Source organism: Salvelinus fontinalis, chromosome 19, assembly GCF_029448725.1.
Source record: "Salvelinus fontinalis isolate EN_2023a chromosome 19, ASM2944872v1, whole genome shotgun sequence".
Taxonomy (NCBI): Eukaryota; Metazoa; Chordata; class Actinopteri; order Salmoniformes; family Salmonidae; genus Salvelinus; species Salvelinus fontinalis.
In genome coordinates this window covers 55,190,965-55,216,642 of record NC_074683.1, presented here as the reverse complement: position 1 = coordinate 55,216,642, position 25,678 = coordinate 55,190,965, and the positions used below count along the sequence as shown (strand labels likewise).

Genomic DNA, 25,678 nt, shown 5'->3' with positions numbered 1-25,678 from the left:
TGAGAACACATTCTCTTTTGCAGTAACAATGTGACACCATTATGAGTGTTAAAGTGACAGTACAAACCTGGAATGTGTTCTTGGTCATGCCCGGGAGGCCGTAGTATGCCACGCCGGTACTCCCAGAACTCACACAGATCTCCCCCACCTCATCTGTCTGGCAGAGATAAGGAGTTCCCTCCACACGTACCACACACACCAGCGCTGTGGACACACACACACACACACACACGTCATAACATCACACACACCAGCGCTGTGGACACACACACACACACGTCATAACATCACACACACCAGAGCCGTGGACACACACATCACACACACTGACTGGATATCAATAAACAAAGCATTGTAATCAATAGGACAACGTGTTTCTCCTAACCGCCCTCGTTCCAGGCTAAGTTGTGTAGGTGTTTCCCTCGTTCCAGGCTAAGTTGTGTAGGTGTTTCCCTCGTTCCAGGCTAAGTTGTGTAGGTGTTTCCCTCGTTCCAGGCTAAGTTGTGTAGGTGTTTCCCTCGTTCCAGGTTAAGTTGTTCGGGTGTTCCCCTCGTTCCAGGCTAAGTTGTTTAGGGTTTTTCCCTCGTTCCAGGCTGTTAATTATGTTTTCACAATTTGTTGTACTTTTTACCCTTTTTTTCCCCCAACTTCGTGATATCCAATTGGTAGTTACAGTCTCGTCCAATCGCTGCAACTCCCCCACAGATACTGTTCTTCAGATACATCCTTTGTTAAAGGCGAAGTTCTTTTGGTTTTTCCCTTGTTTTGTTTGCAATTCGTTCCAGTCATTGGCAGCAGAGAACTGGAAGGAAAGGCAGCCAAAAGAGGTGTTGGCTTTGGGGGTGACCAGTGAAATATACCTGCTGGAGCGTGTGCTACAGGTGGGTGTTGTTATGGTGACCAGTGAGATATACCTGCTGGAGAGCGTGCTACAGGTGGGTGTTGCTATGGTGACCAGTGAAATATACCTGCTGGAGCGCGTGCTACAGGTAGGTGTTGTTATGGTGACCAGTGAGATATACCTGCTGGAGCGTGTGCTACTGGTGGGTGTTGTTATGGTGACCAGTGAGATATACCTGCTGGAGCGTGTGCTACAGGTAGGTGTTGTTATGGTGACCAGTGAGATATACCTGCTGGAGCGTGTGCTACAGGTAGGTGTTGTTATGGTGACCAGTGAGATATACCTGCTGGAGCGCGTGCTACGGGTGGGTGTTGTTATGGTGACCAGTGAGATATACCTGCTGGAGCGCGTGCTGCAGGTGGGTGTTGTTATGGTGACCAGTGAGATATACCTGCTGAAGCGCGTGCTACGGGTGGGTGTTGCTATGGTGACCAGTGAGATATACCTGCTGGAGAGCGTGCTACAGGTGGGTGTTGCTATGGTGACCAGTGAAATATACCTGCTGGAGCGCGTGCTACAGGTAGGTGTTGTTATGGTGACCAGTGAGATATACCTGCTGGAGCGTGTGCTACTGGTGGGTGTTGTTATGGTGACCAGTGAGATATACCAGCTGGAGCGCGTGCTACTGGTGGGTGTTGTTATGGTGACCAGTGAGATATACCTGCTGGAGCGCGTGCTACAGGTAGGTGTTGTTATGGTGACCAGTGAGATATACCTGCTGGAGCGTGTGCTACAGGTAGGTGTTGTTATGGTGACCAGTGAGATATACCTGCTGGAGCGCGTGCTACTGGTGGGTGTTGTTATGGTGACCAGTGAAATATACCTGCTGGAGCGCGTGCTACTGGTGGGTGTTGTTATGGTGACCAGTGAGATATACCTGCTGGAGCGTGTGCTACAGGTAGGTGTTGTTATGGTGACCAGTGAGATATACCTGCTGGAGCGCGTGCTACTGGTGGGTGTTGTTATGGTGACCAGTGAGATATACCTGCTGGAGCGCGTGCTACAGGTAGGTGTTGTTATGGTGACCAGTGAGATATACCTGCTGGAGCGCGTGCTACAGGTAGGTGTTGTTATGGTGACCAGTGAGATATACCTGCTGGAGCGCGTGCTACAGGTAGGTGTTGTTATGGTGACCAGTGAGATATACCAGCTGGAGCGCGTGCTACTGGTGGGTGTTGTTATGGTGACCAGTGAGATATACCAGCTGGAGCGCGTGCTACTGGTGGGTGTTGTTATGGTGACCAGTGAGATATACCTGCTGGAGCGCGTGCTACAGGTAGGTGTTGTTATGGTGACCAGTGAGATATACCTGCTGGAGCGTGTGCTACAGGTAGGTGTTGTTATGGTGACCAGTGAGATATACCTGCTGGAGCGCGTGCTACTGGTGGGTGTTGTTATGGTGACCAGTGAAATATACCTGCTGGAGCGTGTGCTACAGGTAGGTGTTGTTATGGTGACCAGTGAGATATACCTGCTGGAGCGTGTGCTACAGGTAGGTGTTGTTATGGTGACCAGTGAGATATACCTGCTGGAGCGCGTGCTACGGGTGGGTGTTGTTATGGTGACCAGTGAGATATACCTGCTGGAGCGCGTGCTGCAGGTGGGTGTTGTTATGGTGACCAGTGAGATATACCTGCTGAAGCGCGTGCTACGGGTGGGTGTTGCTATGGTGACCAGTGAGATATACCTGCTGGAGAGCGTGCTACAGGTGGGTGTTGCTATGGTGACCAGTGAAATATACCTGCTGGAGCGCGTGCTACAGGTAGGTGTTGTTATGGTGACCAGTGAGATATACCTGCTGGAGCGTGTGCTACTGGTGGGTGTTGTTATGGTGACCAGTGAGATATACCTGCTGGAGCGTGTGCTACTGGTGGGTGTTGTTATGGTGACCAGTGAGATATACCAGCTGGAGCGCGTGCTACTGGTGGGTGTTGTTATGGTGACCAGTGAGATATACCTGCTGGAGCGCGTGCTACAGGTAGGTGTTGTTATGGTGACCAGTGAGATATACCTGCTGGAGCGTGTGCTACAGGTAGGTGTTGTTATGGTGACCAGTGAGATATACCTGCTGGAGCGCGTGCTACTGGTGGGTGTTGTTATGGTGACCAGTGAAATATACCTGCTGGAGCGCGTGCTACTGGTGGGTGTTGTTATGGTGACCAGTGAGATATACCTGCTGGAGCGTGTGCTACAGGTAGGTGTTGTTATGGTGACCAGTGAGATATACCTGCTGGAGCGCGTGCTACTGGTGGGTGTTGTTATGGTGACCAGTGAGATATACCTGCTGGAGCGCGTGCTACAGGTAGGTGTTGTTATGGTGACCAGTGAGATATACCTGCTGGAGCGTGTGCTACAGGTAGGTGTTGTTATGGTGACCAGTGAGATATACCTGCTGGAGCGTGTGCTACAGGTAGGTGTTGTTATGGTGACCAGTGAGATATACCTGCTGGAGCGCGTGCTACTGGTGGGTGTTGTTATGGTGACCAGTGAGATATACCTGCTGGAGCGCGTGCTACTGGTGGGTGTTGCTATGGTGACCAGTGAGATATACCTGCTGGAGCGCGTGCTACTGGTGGGTGTTGCTATGGTGACCAGTGAGATATACCTGCTGGAGCGCGTGCTACTGGTGGGTGTTGTTATGGTGACCAGTGAGATATACCTGCTGGAGCGCGTGCTACAGGTAGGTGTTGTTATGGTGACCAGTGAGATATACCTGCTGGAGCGCGTGCTACAGGTAGGTGCTGCTATGGTGACCAGTGAAATATACCTGCTGGAGCGCGTGCTACAGGTAGGTGTTGTTATGGTGACCAGTGAGATATACCTGCTGGAGCGTGTGCTACAGGTAGGTGTTGTTATGGTGACCAGTGAAATATACCTGCTGGAGCGTGTGCTACAGGTAGGTGTTGCTATGGTGACCAGTGAGATATACCTGCTGGAGCGTGTGCTACAGGTAGGTGTTGTTATGGTGACCAGTGAGATATACCTGCTGGAGCGCGTGCTACAGGTGGGTGTTGTTATGGTGACCAGTGAAATATACCTGCTGGAGCGCGTGCTACTGGTAGGTGTTGTTATGGTGACCAGTGAGATTTACCTGCTGGAGCGTGTGCTACAGGTAGGTGTTGCTATGGTGACCAGTGAGATATACCTGCTGGAGCGTGTGCTACAGGTAGGTGTTGTTATGGTGACCAGTGAGATATACCTGCTGGAGCGCGTGCTACTGGTGGGTGTTGTTATGGTGACCAGTGAAATATACCTGCTGGAGCGCGTGCTACAGGTAGGTGTTGTTATGGTGACCAGTGAGATATACCTGCTGGAGCGCGTGCTACTGGTGGGTGTTGTTATGGTGACCAGTGAGATATACCTGCTGGAGCGCGTGCTACAGGTAGGTGCTGCTATGGTGACCAGTGAGATATACCTGCTGGAGCGCGTGCTACTGGTGGGTGTTGTTATGGTGACCAGTGAGATATACCAGCTGGAGCGCGTGCTACTGGTGGGTGTTGTTATGGTGACCAGTGAGATATACCAGCTGGAGCGCGTGCTACTGGTGGGTGTTGTTATGGTGACCAGTGAGATATACCTGCTGGAGCGTGTGCTACAGGTAGGTGTTGTTATGGTGACCAGTGAGATATACCTGCTGGAGCGCGTGCTACAGGTAGGTGTTGTTATGGTGACCAGTGAAATACACCTGCTGGAGCGCGTGCTACAGGTAGGTGTTGTTATGGTGACCAGTGAAATATACCTGCTGGAGCGCGTGCTACAGGTAGGTGTTGTTATGGTGACCAGTGAGATATACCTGCTGGAGCGCGTGCTACAGGTAGGTGTTGTTATGGTGACCAGTGAGATATACCTGCTGGAGCGTGTGCTACAGGTAGGTGTTGTTATGGTGACCAGTGAGATATACCTGCTGGAGCGCGTGCTACTGGTGGGTGTTGTTATGGTGACCAGTGAAATATACCTGCTGGAGCGCGTGCTACTGGTGGGTGTTGTTATGGTGACCAGTGAGATATACCTGCTGGAGCGCGTGCTACTGGTGGGTGTTGTTATGGTGACCAGTGAGATATACCTGCTGGAGCGCGTGCTACAGGTAGGTGTTGTTATGGTGACCAGTGAGATATACCTGCTGGAGCGTGTGCTACAGGTAGGTGTTGTTATGGTGACCAGTGAGATATACCTGCTGGAGCGTGTGCTACAGGTAGGTGTTGTTATGGTGACCAGTGAGATATACCTGCTGGAGCGCGTGCTACTGGTGGGTGTTGTTATGGTGACCAGTGAGATATACCTGCTGGAGCGCGTGCTACTGGTGGGTGTTGCTATGGTGACCAGTGAAATATACCTGCTGGAGCGCGTGCTACAGGTAGGTGTTGTTATGGTGACCAGTGAGATATACCTGCTGGAGCGTGTGCTACAGGTAGGTGTTGTTATGGTGACCAGTGAGATATACCTGCTGGAGCGCGTGCTACTGGTGGGTGTTGTTATGGTGACCAGTGAGATATACCTGCTGGAGCGCGTGCTACTGGTGGGTGTTGTTATGGTGACCAGTGAAATATACCTGCTGGAGCGCGTGCTACAGGTAGGTGTTGTTATGGTGACCAGTGAGATATACCAGCTGGAGCGCGTGCTACTGGTGGGTGTTGTTATGGTGACCAGTGAAATATACCTGCTGGAGCGCGTGCTACTGGTGGGTGTTGTTATGGTGACCAGTGAGATATACCTGCTGGAGCGTGTGCTACAGGTAGGTGTTGTTATGGTGACCAGTGAGATATACCTGCTGGAGCGCGTGCTACTGGTGGGTGTTGTTATGGTGACCAGTGAAATATACCTGCTGGAGCGCGTGCTACTGGTGGGTTTTGTTATGGTGACCAGTGAGATATACCTGCTGGAGCGCGTGCTGCAGGTGGGTGTTGTTATGGTGACCAGTGAGATATACCTGCTGGAGCGCGTGCTACAGGTAGGTGTTGTTATGGTGACCAGTGAGATATACCTGCTGGAGCGCGTGCTACAGGTAGGTGTTGTTATGGTGACCAGTGAGATATACCTGCTGGAGCGTGTGCTACAGGTAGGTGTTGTTATGGTGACCAGTGAGATATACCTGCTGGAGCGCGTGCTACAGGTAGGTGTTGTTATGGTGACCAGTGAGATATACCTGCTGGAGCGCGTGCTACTGGTGGGTGTTGTTATGGTGACCAGTGAGATATACCTGCTGGAGCGCGTGCTGCAGGTGGGTGTTGTTATGGTGACCAGTGAGATATACCTGCTGGAGCGCGTGCTACTGGTGGGTGTTGTTATGGTGACCAGTGAGATATACCTGCTGGAGCGCGTGCTACAGGTGGGTGTTGTTATGGTGACCAGTGAGATATACCTGCTGGAGCGCGTGCTACAGGTAGGTGTTGTTATGGTGACCAGTGAGATATACCTGCTGGAGCGCGTGCTACTGGTGGGTGTTGTTATGGTGACCAGTGAGATATACCTGCTGGAGCGCGTGCTACAGGTAGGTGTTGCTATGGTGACCAGTGAGATATACCTGCTGGAGCGCGTGCTACAGGTAGGTGTTGTTATGGTGACCAGTGAGATATACCAGCTGGAGCGCGTGCTACTGGTGGGTGTTGTTATGGTGACCAGTGAGATATACCTGCTGGAGCGCGTGCTACTGGTGGGTGTTGTTATGGTGACCAGTGAGATATACCTGCTGGAGCGCGTGCTACAGGTAGGTGTTGTTATGGTGACCAGTGAGATATACCTGCTGGAGCGCGTGCTACTGGTGGGTGTTGTTATGGTGACCAGTGAGATATACCTGCTGGAGCGCGTGCTACAGGTGGGTGTTGTTATGGTGACCAGTGAGATATACCTGCTGGAGCGCGTGCTACTGGTGGGTGTTGTTATGGTGACCAGTGAGATATACCTGCTGGAGCGCGTGCTACAGGTAGGTGTTGTTATGGTGACCAGTGAGATATACCTGCTGGAGCGCGTGCTACTGGTGGGTGTTGTTATGGTGACCAGTGAGATATACCTGCTGGAGCGCGTGCTACAGGTAGGTGTTGTTATGGTGACCAGTGAAATATACCTGCTGGAGCGCGTGCTACAGGTAGGTGTTGTTATGGTGACCAGTGAGATATACCTGCTGGAGCGTGTGCTACAGGTAGGTGTTGTTATGGTGACCAGTGAGATATACCTGCTGGAGCGCGTGCTACAGGTAGGTGTTGTTATGGTGACCAGTGAAATATACCTGCTGGAGCGCGTGCTGCAGGTGGGTGTTGTTATGGTGACCAGTGAGATATACCTGCTGGAGCGCGTGCTACAGGTAGGTGTTGTTATGGTGACCAGTGAAATATACCTGCTGGAGCGCGTGCTACAGGTGGGTGTTGTTATGGTGACCAGTGAGCTGAGATAAGGCGGGGCTTTACCGAGCAAAGACTTATAGATGACCTGGAGCCAGTGGGTTTGGTGACGAATATGCAATGATGGCTAGCCAACAGAAGCATACAGGTCGCAGTGGTGGGTAGTGTATGGGGCTTTGGTGAGAAAACAGATGTCACTGTGATAGACTGCATCCACTTGGCTGAGTAGAGTGTTCGGGGCTATTTCGTAAATTACATCGACAAAGTCAAGGCTCGGTAGGATGGTCAGTTTTATGAGGGTATGTTTGGCAGCATGAGTGAAGGAGGCTTTTTGGCGTAACAGAAAGCCATTTCTAGATTTAATTTTGGATTGGAGATGCTTAATGTGAGTCTGGAAGGAGTGTTTACAGTCTAACCAGACACCTAGGTATTTGTAGTTATCCACATATTTCAAGTCAGAACCGTCCAGAGTAGTGTCTGGAGTGTCACCCCCTTTGAAGAGGGGAATGACCGCGGCAGCTTTCCAATCTTTGGGGATATCAGACGATACGAGAGAGAGGATGAATATGCTAGTAATAGGGGGTGCAACAATTTCAGCGGATCATTTTATAAAGAGAGGGTCCAGATTGTCTAGCCCAGCTGACTTGTAGTGATCCAGATTTTGCAGCTCTTTCAGAACATCAGCTGTCTGGAATTGGGTGAAGGAGAAGCCAGGGGGGGGGGGGCTTGAGCAAGTTGCTGCAGTGGGTGCTGAGATGTTGACCGGGGTTGGGGTAACCAGGTGGAAAGCATGGGCAGCTGTAGAAAAATGCTTATTGAAATTATTGATTTATCGGTGGTGACAGTGTTTCCTATCCTCAGTGGGCAGCTGGTAGGAGGTGCTCTTATTCTCCATGGACTTCACAGTGTCCCAAAACTTTTTGGAATTAGTGCTACAGGAAGCACATATCTGTTTGAAAAAGCTAGCCTTGGCTTTCCTATATTGGTTCCTGACTTCCCTGAAAAGTTGCATATCGCGGGAGTTATTCGATGCTAATGTAGAACGCCACAGGATGTTATTGTGCTGGTCAAGGGCAGTCAAGTCTGGGGTGAATCAAGGGCTATATTTGTTCTTAGGTCTACATTTTTTGAATGGGGCATGCTTATTTAAGACAGTGAGGAAAGCACTTTTGAAGAGGAACCAGGCATCCTCTACTGACGGGAGGTCAATAGCTTTCCAGGATAGCCGGGCCAGGTCGATTAGAAAGGCCTGCTCGCTGAAGTGTTTTAGGGAGCAATTGACAGTGATGAGGGCATTTGACCGCAGACCCATTACTCACGCAGGCAATGAGGCAGTGATGGCTGAGATCCTGGTTGAAAACAGCAGAGGTGTATTTAGAGGGCAAGTTGGTCAGGATGCTATCTATGAGGGTGCCCATGTTTACAGATTTAGGGTTGTACCTGGTAGGTTCCTTGATAATTTGTGTGAGATTGAGGGCATCTAGTTTAGATTGTAGGACGGCTGGGGTGTTAAACATGTCCCAGTTTAGGTCACCTAACAGTATAAATCAAATCACATATGGTGTCCAGGGCACAGCTGGGGGCAGAGGGGGTCTATAACAAGCGGCAACGGTGAGAGACTTGCTTCTGGAAAGGTGGATTTTTAAAAGTAGAAGCTCAAATTGGGCACAGACCTGGATAGTATGATAGAACTCTGCAGGCTAACTCCACCCCCTTTTGCAGTTCTATCTTGTCGGAAAATGTTATAGTTAGGGATGGACATTTCAGGATTTTTGGAGGCCTTTCTAAGCCAGGATTCAGACACGGCTAGGACATCCGGGTTGGCGGAGTGTGCTAAAGCAGTGAATAAAACAAACTTAGGGAGGAGGCTTCTGATGTTAACATGCATGAACCCAAGACTTTTACGGTTACAGAAGTCAACAAATGAGAGCGTCTGGAGAATGGGAGTGATGCTGGGTGCTGCAGGGCCTGGATTAACCTCTACATCACCAGATGAACAGAAGAGGAGTAGGATAAGGGTACGGCTAAAGGCTATAAGAACAGGTCATCTAGTGCGTTCGGAACAGAGAGTAAAGGGAGCAGATTTCTGGGTGTGGTAGAATAGATTCAGGGCATAATGTACAGACAAAGGTATGGTAGGATGTGAGTACAGTGGAAGTAAACCTAGGTATTGAGTGATGATGAGAGAGGTTGTCTCTCTAGAGGCACCATTTAAGCCAGTTGAGGTCACCTCATGTGTGGTGGGTGGAACAAAATGGCTAGCTAAGGCAAATTGAGCAGGGCTGGAGGCTCTACAGTGAAATAATACAAAACTCACTAACCAAAACAGCAATAGACAAGACATATTGACATTAGGGAGAGGCATGTGTTGCCGAGTGATCATAGCGTCCAGTGAGTAGCTAAGTGAGGTGGAGAGACACGGCGATTCAGACAGCTAAAAGGCCTGGTGCTAGCAGGCTAGCAGATGGGCTTCAGGGCCCATCTGCAATGGAAGAGCCTGTTGAAACCCCCTCGGACGGTTACGTCGGCAGACCAGTCATGGTGGATCGGCTGGGCTCCGTGTTGGCAGCAAAGGGTCCAGGCCAATTGGCAAAAGAGGTATTGAAACCCAGGAATTGCCTGATATCTCTTCGGCTAGTCGGGAGATAGGCCTAGCTCGAGGCTAACTGGTGCTTGCTTCGGGACAGAGCCGTTAGCCAGGAGTAGCCACTCGGATAGCAGCTAGCTAGCTGCGATGATCCGGTGTAAAGGTTCAGAGCTTGCGGTAGGAATCATGAGACGTTCTTTAGGTTCTCCCTTTGTTACAGGCTGTTCTTTAGGTTCTCCCTCCCCTGTTACAGGCTGTTCTTTAGGTTCTCCCTCCCCTGTTACAGGCTGTTCTTTAGGTTCTCCCTCCCCTGTTACAGGCTGTTCTTTAGGTTTTCCCCTGTTACAGGCTGTTCTTTAGGTTCTCCCTCCCCTGTTACAGGCTGTTCTTTAGGTTCTCCCTCCCCTGTTACAGGCTGTTCTTTAGGTTTTCCCCTGTTACAGGCTGTTCTTTAGGTTCTCCCTCCCCTGTTACAGGCTGTTCTTTAGGTTTTCCCTCCCGTTACAGGCTGTTCTTTAGGTTTTCCCCTGTTACAGGCTGTTCTTTAGGTTCTCCCTCCCCTGTTACAGGCTGTTCTTTAGGTTCTCCCCTGTTACAGGCTGTTCTTTAGGTTCTCCCCTTGTTACAGGCTGTTCTTTAGGGCTAGGGTCAGTTTGTTATATCTGGAGTACTTCTCCTGTCTTATCCGGTGTCCTGTGTGAATTTAAGTATGCTCTCTCTAATTCTCGCTTTCTCTCTCTCGGAGGATCTGAGCCCTAGGACCATGCGTCAGGACTTCCGGGCATGATGACTCCTTGCTGTCCCCAGTGCACCTGGCCCTGCTGCTGTTCCAGTTTCAACTGTTCTGCCTGCGGCTATGGAACCCTGACCTGTCCACCGGACGTGCCACTTGTCCCAGACCTGCTGTTTTCAACTCTCTAGAGACAGCAGGACCGGTAGAGATACTCTTAATGATCGGCTATGAAAAGCCAACTGACATTTACTCCTGAGGTGCTGACTTTTTGAACCCTCGACAACTACTGTGATTATTATTATTTGACCATGCTGGGCATTTATGAACATTTGAACATCTTGGCCATGTTCTGTTATAATCTCCACCGGCACAGCCAGAAAAGGACTGGCCACCCTCATAGCCTGGTTCCTCTCTAGGTGTCTTCCTAGGTTCTGGCCTTTCTAGGGAGTTATTCCTAGCCACCGTGCTTCTACACCTGCATTGCTTGCTGTTTGGGGTTTTAGGCTGGGTTTCTGTACAGCACTTTGAGATATCAGCTGATGTAAGAAGGGCTTTATAAATATATTTGATTTGAACGGGCTGAACGGGCTTTACCTGCTGAACGGGCTGAACGGGCTTTACCTGCTGAACGGGCTTTACCTGCTAAACGGGCTTTACCTGCTGAACGGGCTTTACCTGCTGAACAGGCTTTACCTGCTGAACGGGCTTTACCTGCTGAACGGGCTTTACCTGCTGAACGGGCTTTACCTGCTGAACGGGCTGAACAGGCTTTACCTGCTGAACGGGCTTTACCTGCTGAACGGGCTTTACCTGCTGAACGGGCTTTACCTGCTAAACGGGCTTTACCTGCTGAACGGGCTGAACAGGCTTTACCTGCTGAACGGGCTTTACCTGCTGAACGGGCTTTACCTGCTGAACAGGCTTTACCTGCTGAACGGGCTTTACCTGCTGAACGGGCTGAACAGGCTTTACCTGCTGAACAGGCTTTACCTGCTGAACGGGCTTTACCTGCTGAACAGGCTTTACCTGCTGAACAGGCTTTACCTGCTGAACGGGCTTTACCTGCTAAACGGGCTGAACGGGCTTTACCTGCTAAACGGGCTGAACGGGCTTTACCTGCTAAACGGGCTTTACCTGCTGAACGGGCTTTACCTGCTGAACGGGCTTTACCTGCTGAACGGGCTTTACCTGCTGAACGGGCTTTACCTGCTGAACGGGCATTAACCTGCTGAACGGGCTTTACCTGCTGAACAGGCTTTACCTGCTGAACAGGCTTTACCTGCTGAACGGGCTTTACCTGCTGAACGGGCTTTACCTGCTGAACGGGCTGAACGGGCTTTACCTGCTGAACGGGCTTTACCTGCTGAACGGGCTTTACCTGCTGAACGGGCTTTACCTGCTGAACGGGCTTTACCTGCTGAACGGGCATTAACCTGCTGAACGGGCTTTACCTGCTAAACGGGCTTTACCAGCTAAACGGGCTTTACCTGCTAAACGGGCTTTACCAGGTAAACGGGCTGAACGGGCTTTACCTGCTGAACGGGCTTACTGTAGATTCTATTTTGATTGTTCAGGTTCACCATCAGCAATAGTTTTGGTAGTTTTGCTTGAAACAATCAGTGTATACAGTCACTTCATAGATGAAAGAGGTTGATCCTTTCATAATGATGACAGTAAAGTGCACTGCGTGGCCAAAGCAGGCGGAGAAAAGAAGCTCACTAAAAACGTCCAAACAGACATCAATCGATTTTGAGGTGAGGGGTGAAATTCAAAGTTGTGCTATACACTGAGTGTACAAAACATAAGGAACAGCTCCTCTTTCCATGACAGACTGACCTGGTAAAAGCTACTGAATTCTCTCTTATTAATGTCAGTGTTGATGAAGGGGAGGTGACAGGTTAAATAATGATTTTGAAGCCTTGAGACAACTGAGACATGGATTGTGTATGTGTGCCATTCAGAGTTCAATTGGGATCAGATGAAAGATTTAAGTGGCTTTGAACAGGGAACGGTAGTAGGTGCCAGGTACACCGGTTTGAGTGTGTCAAGAACTGCAACGCTGCTGGGTGTTTTTCACGTTCAACAGTTTCCCGTGTGTATCAAGAATGGTCCATCACCCAAAGGACATCCAGTCAACTTGACACAACTATGAGAAGCATTGGAGTCAACATGAGCCAGCATCCCTGTGGAACGCTTTCGACACCTTGTAGAGCCCATCCCCCGACGAATTGAGTCTGTTCTGAGGGCAAAGGGGGGGGGGTAATCTGCAAAAATGACAAGTTAATTTGTGATGGTGATTTCAACGTGGGGGGACAAAAAAGAACATAGGCTGCATTGCCTCCCGATCTGACAGTGGGGGGTAGATGTCTCTATTATGGCTCTAATCTGATAGTGGGGGGGTAGATGTCTCCATTATGGGTCTAATCTGATAGTGGGGGGGGGGGGGGGGGGTAGATGTCTCCATTATGGCTCTAATCTGATAGTGGGGGGTAGATGTCTCTATTATGGGTCTAATCTGATAGTGGGGGGGTAGATGTCTCCATTATGGGTCTAATCTGATAGTGGGGGGGTAGATGTCTCCATTATGGGTCTAATCTGATAGTGGGGGGGTAGATGTCTCCTTTATGGGTCTAATCTGATAGTGGGGGGGGGGGGGGTAGATGTCTCCATTATGGGTCTAATCTGATAGTGGGGGGGGGGGGGGGGGGGGGGTAGATGTCTCCATTATGGGTCTAATATGATAGTGGGGGGGGGGGGGGTAGATGTCTCCATTATGGGTCTAATCTGATAGTGGGGTGGTAGATGTCTCCATTATGGGTCTAATCTGATAGTGGGGGGGTAGATGTCTCCATTATGGGTCTAATCTGATAGTGGGGGGGGGGGGGGGGGGGTGGTAGATGTCTCCATTATGGCTCTAATCTGATAGTGGGGGGGTAGATGTCTCTATTATGGGTCTAATCTGATAGTGGGGGGGTAGATGTCTCTATTATGGGTCTAATCTGATAGTGGGGGGGGGGGGGGTAGATGTCTCCATTATGGGTCTAATCTGACAGTGGGGGGTAGATGTCTCCATTATGGGTCTAATCTGATAGTGGGGGGGGGGGGGGGGGGGTAGATGTCTCCATTATGGGTCTAATCTGATAGTGGGCTGGTAGATGTCTCCCTTATGGCTCTAATCTGATAGTGGGGGGGTAGATGTCTCTATTATGGGTCTAATCTGATAGTGGGGGGGGGGGTAGATGTCTCCAGTATGGCTCTAATCTGATAGTGGGGGGGTAGATGTCTCCATTATGGGTCTAATCTGATAGTGGGGGGGTAGATGTCTCCATTATGGCTCTAATCTGATAGTGGGGGGGTAGATGTCTCCATTATGGCTCTAATCTGATAGTGGGGGGTAGATGTCTCCATTATGGCTCTAATCTGATAGTGGGCTGGTAATGTCTCCATTATGGGTCTAATCTGATAGTGGGGGGGGGGGGGGGGTAGATGTCTCCCTTATGGCTCTAATCTGATAGTGGGGGGGGTAGATGTCTCCATTATGGGTCTAATCTGATAGTGGGGGGGTAGATGTCTCCCTTATGGCTCTAATCTGATAGTGGGGGGGGGGGGGTAGATGTCTCCATTATGGGTCTAATCTGATAGTGGGGGGGTAGATGTCTCCATTATGGGTCTAATCTGATAGTGGGGGGGGGGTAGATGTCTCCCTTATGGCTCTAATCTGATAGTGGGGGGGGGGGGGGGTAGATGTCTCCATTATGGCTCTAATCTGATAGTGGGGGGGGGGGGGGGGTAGATGTCTCCAATATGGGTCTAATCTGATAGTGGGGGGGTAGATGTCTCCATTATGGGTCTAATCTGATAGTGGGGGGGGTAGATGTCTCCCTTACGGCTCTAATCTGATAGTGGGGGGGTAGATGTCTCCATTATGGCTCTAATCTGATAGTGGGGGGGGTAGATGTCTCCATTATGGCTCTAATCTGATAGTGGGGGGGTAGATGTCTCCATTATGGGTCTAATCTGATAGTGGGCTGGTAGATGTCTCCATTATGGCTCTAATCTGATAGTGGGGGGGGGGGGTAGATGTCTCCATTATGTGTCTAATCTGATAGTGTGGGGGGGGGGGGGGGGGTAAATGTCTCCATTATGGGTCTAATCTGATAGTGAGGTGGTAGATGTCTCCAGTATGGGTCTAATCTGATAGTGGGGGGGGGGGGGGGGGGTAGATGTCTCCATTATGGGTCTAATCTGATAGTGGGGGGGGGGGGGTAGATGTCTCCATTATGGCTCTAATCTGATAGTGGGGGGGGGGGGGGGTAGATGTCTCCATTATGGCTCTAATCTGATAGTGGGGGGGTAGATGTCTCCATTATGGCTCTAATCTGATAGTGGGGGGGTAGATGTCTCCATTATGGCTCTAATCTGATAGTGGGGGGGTAGATGTCTCCATTATGGCTCTAATCTGATAGTGGGCTGGTAGATGTCTCCATTATGGGTCTAATCTGATAGTGGGGGGGTAGATGTCTCCATTATGGCTCTAATCTGATAGTGGGCTGGTAGATGTCTCCATTATGGGTCTAATCCGATAGTGGGGGGGTAGATGTCTCCATTATGGCTCTAATCTGATAGTGGGGGGGTAGATGTCTCCATTATGGGTCTAATCTGATAGTGGGGGGGGGGGGTAGATGTCTCCATTATGGGTCTAATCTGATAGTGGGGGGGTAGATGTCTCCATTATGGCTCTAATCTGATAGTGGGGGGGTAGATGTCTCCATTATGGCTCTAATCTGATAGTGGGGGGGTAGATGTCTCCATTATGGCTCTAATCTGATAGTGGGCTGGTAGATGTCTCCATTATGGGTCTAATCTGATAGTGGGGGGGTAGATGTCTCCATTATGGCTCTAATCTGATAGTGGGCTGGTAGATGTCTCCATTATGGGTCTAATCCGATAGTGGGGGGGTAGATGTCTCCATTATGGCTCTAATCTGATAGTGGGGGGGTAGATGTCTCCATTATGGGTCTAATCTGATAGTGGGGGGGGGGTAGATGTCTCCATTATGGCTCTAATCTGATAGTGGGGGGGGGGGGTAGATGTCTCCATTATGGGTCTAATCTGATAGTGGGGGGGGGGGGGGTAGATGTCTCCATTATGGGTCTAATCTGATAGTGGGGTGGTAGATGTCTCCATTATGGGTCTAATCTGATAGTGGGGTGGTAGATGTCTCCATTATGGCTCTAATCTGATAGTGGGCTGGTAGATGTCTCCATTATGGCTCTAATCTGATAGTGGGCTGGTAGATGTCTCCAGTATGGCTCTAATCTGATAGTGGGGGGGTAGATGTCTCCATTATGGCTCTAATCTGATAGTGGGGGGTAGATGTCTCCATTATGGCTCTAATCTGATAGTGGGGGGGGGGGGGGGGGGGGGGTAGATGTCTCCATTATGGGTCTAATCTGATAGTGGGGGGGGGGGGGGGAGATGTCTCCATTATGGCTCTAATCTGATAGTGGGGTGGTAGATGTCTCCAGTATGGCTCTAATCTGATAGTGGGGGGGTAGATGTCTCCCTTATGGGTCTAATCTGTAAAGTGGCTGTTCCACTGGATGTCATAAGGTGAATGCACCAATTTGTAAGTCGCTCTGGATAAGAGCGTCTGCTAAATGACTTAAATGTAAATGTAAATGTAATCTGATAGTGGGGGGGGGGGGTAGATGTCTCCATTATGGGTCTAATCTGATAGTGGGGTGGTAGATGTCTCCAGTATGGGTCTAATCTGATAGTGGGCTGGTAGATGTCTCCATTATGGCTCTAATCTGATAGTGGGTGGTAGATGTCTCCATTATGGCTCTAATCTGATAGTGGGGGGGTAGATGTCTCCATTATGGCTCTAATCTGATAGTGGGGTGGTAGATGTCTCCATTATGGCTCTAATCTGATAGTGGGGGGGTAGATGTCTCCATTATGGCTCTAATCTGATAGTGGGGGGGTAGATGTCTCCATTATGGCTCTAATCTGATAGTGGGGGGGTAGATGTCTCCATTATGGGTCTAATCTGATAGTGGGGGGGGGTAGATGTCTCCCTTATGGCTCTAATCTGATAGTGGGAGGGGGGGGGGGGTAGATGTCTCCATTATGGCTCTAATCTGATAGTGGGGGGGGGGGGGGGTAGATGTCTCCATTATGGGTCTAATCTGATAGTGGGGGGGTAGATGTCTCCATTATGGGTCTAATCTGATAGTGGGGGGGGTAGATGTCTCCCTTACGGCTCTAATCTGATAGTGGGGGGGTAGATGTCTCCATTATGGCTCTAATCTGATAGTGGGGGGGGGGTAGATGTCTCCATTATGGCTCTAATCTGATAGTGGGGGGGTAGATGTCTCCATTATGGGTCTAATCTGATAGTGGGCTGGTAGATGTCTCCATTATGGCTCTAATCTGATAGTGGGGGGGGGGGGGTAGATGTCTCCATTATGGGTCTAATCTGATAGTGTGGGGGGGAGGTGGTAGATGTCTCCATTATGGCTCTAATCTGATAGTGAGGTGGTAGATGTCTCCAGTATGGGTCTAATCTGATAGTGGGGGGGGGGGGGTAGATGTCTCCATTATGACTCTAATCTGATAGTGGGGGGGGTGGTAGATGTCTCCATTATGGCTCTAATTTGATAGTGGGGGGGTAGATGTCTCCATTATGGCTCTAATCTGATAGTGGGGTGGTAGATGTCTCCATTATGGCTCTAATCTGATAGTGGGGTGGTAGATGTCTCCATTATGGCTCTAATCTGATAGTGGGGTGGTAGATGTCTCCATTATGGCTCTAATCTGATAGTGGGGTGGTAGATGTCTCCATTATGGCTCTAATCTGATAGTGGGGGGGTAGATGCCTGGTCTCCTTTATGGCTCAGATCAGGTGCCTACATAGCACACACCATAGACATACATCACCCATCCACATGTCAGCTCAGAGAGGCCCAGCTCAGCGAGGCCCGGCTCAGCGAGGCCCGGCTCAGCGAGGCCCGGCTCAGAGAGGCCCGGCTCAGAGAGGCCCGGCTCAGAGAGGCCCGGCTCAGCGAGGCCCGGCTCAGCGAGGCCCGGCTCAGCGAGGCCCGGCTCAGCGAGGCCCAGCTCAGCGAGGCCCAGCTCAGAGAGGCCCAGCTCAGAGAGGCCCAGCTCAGCGAGGCCCAGCTCAGAGAGGCCCAGCTCAGCGAGGCCCAGCTCAGCGAGGCCCAGCTCAGAGAGGCCCAGCTCAGAGAGGCCCAGCTCAGAGAGACCCAGCTCAGTGAGGCCCAGCGAGGCGAGGCCCAGCGAGGCGAGGCCCAGCGAGGCCCAGCTCAGAGAGGCCCAGCTCAGAGAGACCCAGCAGCAGCAGATATTCATTTTGAATAGAAAATGAATGTGTTTACACAACAAATGTTTGTGCATCGAATCGAATCAAACATAATCGCAACGATTTGTTCTGTAATCAAACCAAATCTCACCAAATAATTTCGAACTAAAACGTATCGTTCCTGTACCCTATTGGAGCCCATGTATCTAGATACATATCAGACCATCTTGAAAGGGAAAACATCCCTAGTAAAAAACCACGGGCCCTTGTTACAGGCTAAGTTCTTTAGTTTTTGTCTGGTCATAATTCATTATGGCTTCTGAGGACTTTTCTCTATGAGCAGCCATATAAATATATAAAAACACTGTAGAATGTGTACTAGCTGGACATACCGCCTGGTATGAGCTGTGGAATGTGTACTAGCTGGGCGTACCGCCTGGTATGAGCTGTGGAATGTGTACTAGCTGGACATACCGCCTGGTATGAGCTGTGGAATGTGTACTAGCTGGACATACCGCCTGGTATGAGCTGTGGAATGTGTACTAGCTGGACATACCGCCTGGTATGAGCTGTGGAATGTGTACTAGCTGGACGTACCGCCGGGTATGAGCTGTAGAATGTGTACTTAGCTGGGCGTACCGCCTGGTATGAGCTGTGGAATGTGTACTAGCTGGACGTACCGCCTGGCATGACCTGGCCCACGTCCTGCACTGTGAGGACAGAGAGCTTCTCCTCGGTGTCTACCCGGATCACACTGTGGCTCAGACCACTCATGGACAGCACCGCCTTCCCTGGTGGAGGGACACCTGACTCCGGAGGTCTGAGGAACCAACATTTATATACAGTATGGTTACATAGGTAAACTAACAGCACTGCCTTCCCTGGTGGAGGGACACCTGACTCTGGAGGGGAAACAGACATAGATAGTACCTTCAGAAAGTATTCATACCCCTTGATTTACTGCACATTTTGTTGCGTTACAGCCTGAACTCAAAATGGATTAAATTGTTTGTTTTTCTCACCCATCTACATACAATACCCCAGAATGACAAAGTGAAAACATGTTTTCAGAATTTTTTGCAAATTTATTGAAAATGAATTACAGAAATATCTCACAGTATTTACATTTATATATAGGGAAGAGGGCACGACAAAACCTATTCCCCCTCAAGAGACTGAAAAGATTAGGCATGGGTTGTACAGCTGCACCATCGAGTGCATTCTGACTGGTTGCATCACTGCCTGGTATGGCAAGTGTATATAGCCTCCACATTGACTCTGTACCGGTACCCCCTGTATAGAGACTCCACATTGACTCTGTACCGGTACCCCCTGTATATAGCCTCCACATTGATTCTGTACCGGTACCCCCTGTATAGAGCCTCCACATTGACTCTGTACCGGTACCCCCTGTATAGAGCCTCCACATTGACTCTGTACCGGTACTCCCTGTATATAGTCTCCACATTGACTCTGTACCAGTACCCCCTGTATATAGCCTCCACATTGACTCTGTACCGGTACCCCTTGTATATAACCTCCACATTGACTCTGTACCGGTACCCCTTGTATATAGCCTCCACATTGACTCTGTACTGGTACCCCCTGTATATAGCCTCCACATTGACTCTGTACCGGTACCCCTTGTATATAACCTCCACATTGACTCTGTACCGTAATACCCTGTATATAGCCTCCACATTGACTCTGTACCGTAATACCCTGTATATAGCCTCCACATTGACTCTGTACCGGTACCCCCTGTATATAGCCTCCACATTGACTCTGTACCAGTACCCCTTGTATATAACCTCCACATTGACTCTGTACCGTAATACCCTGTATATAGCCTCCACATTGACTCTGTACCGGTACCCCTTGTATATAGCCTCCACATTGACTCTGTACCGGTACTCCCTGTATATAGCCTCCACATTGACTCTGTACCGGTACCCCCTGTATATAACCTCCACATTGACTCTGTACCGGTACTCCCTGTATATAGCCTCCACATTGACTCTGTACCGGTACCCCCTGTATATAGCCTCCACATTGACTCTGTACCGGTACCCCCTGTATATAGCCTCCACATTGACTCTGTACCGGTACCCCCTGTATAGAGCCTCCACATTGACTCTGTACCGGTACCCCCTGTATAGAGCCTCCACATTGACTCTGTACCGGTACCCCCTGTATAGAGCCTCCACATTGACTCTGTACCGGTACTCCCTGTATATAGTCTCCACATTGACTCTGTACCAGTACCCCCTGTATATAGTCTCCACATTGACTCTGTACCAGTACCCCCTGTATATAGCCTCCACATTGACTCTGTACCGGTACCCCCTGTATATAGCCTCCACATTGACTCTGTACCGGTACCCCGTGTATATAGCCTCCACATTGACTCTGTACCGGTACCCCTTGTATATAACCTCCACATTGACTCTGTACCGGTACCCCTTGTATATAGCCTCCACATTGACTCTGTACCGGTACCCCCTGTATATAGCCTCCACATTGACTCTGTACCGGTACCCCTTGTATATAACCTCCACATTGACTCTGTACCGTAATACCCTGTATATAGCCTCCACATTGACTCTGTACCGGTACCCCCTGTATATAGCCTCCACATTGACTCTGTACCAGTACCCCTTGTATATAACCTCCACATTGACTCTGTACCGTAATACCCTGTATATAGCCTCCACATTGACTCTGTACCGGTACCCCTTGTATATAGCCTCCACATTGATTCTGTACCGGTACTCCCTGTATATAGCCTCCACATTGACTCTGTACCGGTACCCCCTGTATATAGCCTCCACATTGACTCTGTACCGGTACCCCCTGTATATAGCCTCCACATTGACTCTGTACCGTAATACCCTGTATATAGCCTCCACATTGACTCTGTACCGTAACACCCTGTATATAGCCTCCACATTGACTCTGTACCGGTACCCCCTGTATATAACCTCCACATTGACTCTGTACCGGTACTCCCTGTATATAGCCTCCACATTGACTCTGTACCGGTACCCCCTGTATATAGCCTCCACATTGACTCTGTACCGGTACCCCCTGTATATAGCCTCCACATTGACTCTGTACCGGTACCCCCTGTATAGAGCCTCCACATTGACTCTGTACCGGTACCCCCTGTATAGAGCCTCCACATTGACTCTGTACCGGTACCCCCTGTATAGAGCCTCCACATTGACTCTGTACCGGTACTCCCTGTATATAGTCTCCACATTGACTCTGTACCAGTACCCCCTGTATATAGTCTCCACATTGACTCTGTACCAGTACCCCCTGTATATAGCCTCCACATTGACTCTGTACCGGTACCCCCTGTATATAGCCTCTACATTGACTCTGTACCGGTACCCCGTGTATATAGCCTCCACATTGACTCTGTACCGGTACCCCTTGTATATAACCTCCACATTGACTCTGTACCGGTACCCCTTGTATATAGCCTCCACATTGACTCTGTACCGGTACCCCCTGTATATAGCCTCCACATTGACTCTGTACCGGTACCCCTTGTATATAACCTCCACATTGACTCTGTACCGTAATACCCTGTATATAGCCTCCACATTGACTCTGTACCGTAATACCCTGTATATAGCCTCCACATTGACTCTGTACCGGTACCCCCTGTATATAGCCTCCACATTGACTCTGTACCGGTACCCCTTGTATATAACCTCCACATTGACTCTGTACCGGTACCCCCTGTATATAGTCTCCACATTGACTCTGTACCGGTACCCCCTGTATAGAGCCTCCACATTGACTCTGTACCGGTACTCCCTGTATATAGTCTCCACATTGACTCTGTACCAGTACCCCCTGTATATAGCCTCCACATTGACTCTGTACCGGTACCCCTTGTATATAACCTCCACATTGACTCTGTACCGTAATACCCTGTATATAGCCTCCACATTGACTCTGTACCGGTACCCCCTGTATATAGCCTCCACATTGACTCTGTACCAGTACCCCCTGTATATAACCTCCACATTGACTCTGTACCGGTACCCCCTGTATATAGGCTCCACATTGACTCTGTACCGGTACCCCCTGTATATAGGCTCCACATTGACTCTGTACCGTAACACCCTGTATATAGCCTCCACATTGACTCTGTACCGTAACACCCTGTATATAGCCTCCACATTGACTCTGTACCGTAATACCCTGTATATAGCCTCCACATTGACTCTGTACCGGTACCCCCTGTATATAGCCTCCACATTGACTCTGTACCGTAATACCCTGCATATAGCCTCCACATTGACTCTGTACCGTAACACCCTGTATATAGCCTCCACATTGACTCTGTACCGTAACACCCTGTATATAGCCTCCACATTGACTCTGTACCGTAACACCCTGTATATAGCCTCCACATTGACTCTGTACCGGTACCCCCTGTATATAGCCTCCACATTGACTCTGTACCGGTACCCCCTGTATATAGCCCCGCTATTGTTATTTACTACTGCTGTTTAATCATGTTAATCTTATCTCTTACTTTTTTAAGGCATTTTCTTAAAACTGCATTGTTGGTTAAGGGTTGTAAGTAAGCAATTCACCTGTTGTATTCGGTGCATTAAACAAATACAATTTGATTTGATTTAAACCCTGAGTGAATACTTTGAAGAAGCACCTTTGACGGCGATTATAGCTGTGAGTTTTTCTGGGGAGGTCTCTAAGAGCTGTGAGTCTTTCTGGGTAAGTTTCTAAGACCTGTGAGTCTTTCTGGGTAAGTCTCTAAGAGCTGTGAGTCTTTCTGGGGAGGTCTCTAAGAGCTGTGAGTCTTTCTGGGGAGGTCTCTAAGAGCTGTGAGTCTTTCTGGGGAGGTCTCTAAGAGCTGTGAGTCTTTCTAGGGAGGTCTCTAAGAGCTGTGAGTCTTTCTGGGTAAGTCTCTAAGAGCTGTGAGTTTTTCTGGGGAGGTCTCTAAGAGCTGTGAGTCTTTCTGGGGAGGTCTCTAAGAGCTGTGAGTCTTTCTGGGGAGGTCTCTAAGAGCTGTGAGTCTTTCTAGGGAGGTCTCTAAGAGCTGTGAGTCTTTCTGGGTAAGTCTCTAAGAGCTGTGAGTTTTTCTGGGGAGGTCTCTAAGAGCTGTGAGTCTTTCTGGGTGAGTCTCTAAGAGCTGTGAGTCTTTCTGGGGAGGTCTCTAAGAGCTGTGAGTCTTTCTGGGGAGGTCTCTAAGAGCTGTGAGTCTTTCTGGGTGAGTCTCTAAGAGCTGTGAGTCTTTCTGGGGAGGTCTCTAAGAGCTGTGAGTCTTTCTGGGGAGGTCTCTAAGAGCTGTGAGTCTTTCTAGGGAGGTCTCTAAGAGCTGTGAGTCTTTCTGGGTAAGTCTCTAAGAGCTGTGAGTTTTTCTGGGGAGGTCTCTAAGAGCTGTGAGTCTTTCTGGGGAGGTCTCTAAGAGCTGTGAGTCTTTCTGGGTGAGTCTCTAAGAGCTGTGAGTCTTTCTGGGGAGGTCTCTAAGAGCTGTGAGTCTTTCTGGGGAGGTCTCTAAGAGCTGTGAGTCTTTCTGGGTGAGTCTCTAAGAGCTGTGAGTCTTTCTGGGTGAGTCTCTAAGAGCTGTGAGTCTTTCTGGGGAGGTCTCTAAGAGCTGTGAGTCTTTCTGGGGAGGTCTCTAAGAGCTGTGAGTCTTTCTGGGGAGGTCTCTAAGAGCTGTGAGTCTTTCTGGGTGAGTCTCTAAGAGCTGTGAGTCTTTCTGGGGAAGTCTCTAAGAGCTGTGAGTCTTTCTGGGGAGGTCTCTAAGAGCTGTGAGTCTTTCTGGGGAGGTCTCTAAGAGCTGTGAGTCTTTCTGGGGAAGTCTCTAAGAGCTGTGAGTCTTTCTGGGGAAGTCTCTAAGAGCTTTCCACACCTGGATTTGGCAACATTTTCCCGTTATTCTTTTCAAAATGTTCAAGCTCTGTCAAATTGGTAGTTGGTCATTGCTAGACAACCATTTTCAGGTCTTACCGTAGATTTTCAAGTAGATTTTAGTCAAAACTAACTCAGCCAGGAACATTCACTGTCTCTTGGTAAGCAAACCCAGTGGAGATTTTGCCTCGTGTTTTAGGTTATTGTCCTGCTGAAAGGTGAATTCATGTCCCAGTGTCTGGTGGAAAGCAAACTGTACCAGGTTTTCGTCTTGGATTTTGCCTGTGCTCAGCTCCTGTCATGACTCTCCTGTGAGGATCCAAAAGGATCCAGTGGATCAGCTCTCTCTCTCCCGCAGAGGGGAAGAGGGATGGGGGTTTTATGACACCTCACTCCATCGTAAACCATAGCAGACGATTCCTTTTGGTGCCTAGGTTGGGTGATGGGAATGTCTGTGTGCCTTATGAAGAGTTTACAGCCCAAAACTACAACATCAAACAATGGTCACGGGTACAATACATTTCATTCTCCGAATGTTGGTAATGATGAGATAAAGAACGTGAAAGATGAATGTCTATTTTGTGATTAAAAGTTGAATGAAGACGTTACAACAAAAACATTGTAACTTGAAGGACTTTCATTATGTGTTTATCATGTTTACATACTTTACGTTGTGGAGAAAATATCCAGGATACAGAGAATGTTTTTGTGACGATAAGATTGTATGTTTAGTTCTCTAATGAGATCATAGTACATTTTGATATCTTACCCCGTAACTAGCTTAGGGAACCCAGAGAGCCTGTCAGCGTGACGTAAACACCCCTTTTTACCCGAGGGTATAAAGCGTTTGAGTTAAGAATTAACATTTCAGACTAGAATGACCACACACTGCAGCTGGGGTCTACAATTAGTGACAACCCCGCAATGCAACACGAGGTTGAAGACAAAGGAACCTCTTAACAATCAATGCTACGGTTGAGTAGCTGTCCTAAGAAGGTGAATTTAAGCAGGACCATCCGGTTATTCTCTTCAAATCATCGTCGTCTACACTGCTTTCATCACCACTCTGGGATCATCCACACGGCTCCTCGGGAGACCACTCTGGGATCATCCACATGGCTCCTCGGGAGACCACTCTGGGATCATCCACACGGCTGATTAGCCGTCCTCGGGAGACCACTCTGGGATCATCCACACGGCTCCTCGGGAGACCACTCTGGGATCATCCACATGGCTCCTCGGGAGACCACTCTGGGATCATCCACACGGCTGATTAGCCGTCCTCGGGAGACCACTCTGGGATCATCCACATGGCTCCTCGGGAGACCACTCTGGGATCATCCACATGGCTGATTAGCCGTCCTCGGGAGACCACTCTGGGATCATCCACACGGCTCCTCGGGAGACCACTCTGGGATCATCCACATGGCTCCTCGGGAGACCACTCTGGGATCATCCACACGGCTGATTAGCCGTCCTCGGGAGACCACTCTGGGATCATCCACACGGCTCCTCGGGAGACCACTCTGGGATCATCCACATGGCTCCTCGGGAGACCACTCTGGGATCATCCACACGGCTGATTAGCCGTCCTCGGGAGACCACTCTGGGATCATCCACATGGCTCCTCGGGAGACCACTCTGGGATCATCCACATGGCTGATTAGCCATCCTCGGGAGACCACTCTGGGATCATCCACACGGCTCCTCGGGAGACCATTCTTCCAGAACGAGTGCAAGTAAACAGACAACTAAGAAACACAGAGTGACATCTTGTGGACAATCAGAGACTTACACCCACATTTCTAATGAGTTAATTGTTACATGATTCATTTAATTGAGTAATAATTAAACGTAGTAGGTAATTAGATAAATAGCAGTCATCACCTTAATGATAGTCACG

At 49.6% G+C, this 25,678-nt stretch overlaps 1 protein-coding gene across 2 annotated transcripts in view; it reads right to left on the bottom strand.

The window, feature by feature from the left end:
• The window catches only part of dip2a (disco-interacting protein 2 homolog A), a 341,096-nt gene that overhangs the window by 123,666 nt on the left and 191,752 nt on the right, over positions 1–25,678 (bottom strand). For both annotated transcript variants that reach the window (XM_055871967.1, XM_055871968.1), the window contains 2 exons: positions 18,561–18,700; positions 68–204 (listed from right to left, as the gene is read on the bottom strand). In XM_055871967.1, coding sequence (XP_055727942.1) covers positions 68–204; positions 18,561–18,700 — 277 coding nt within the window. The remainder of the gene's footprint in view (positions 1–67; positions 205–18,560; positions 18,701–25,678) is intronic.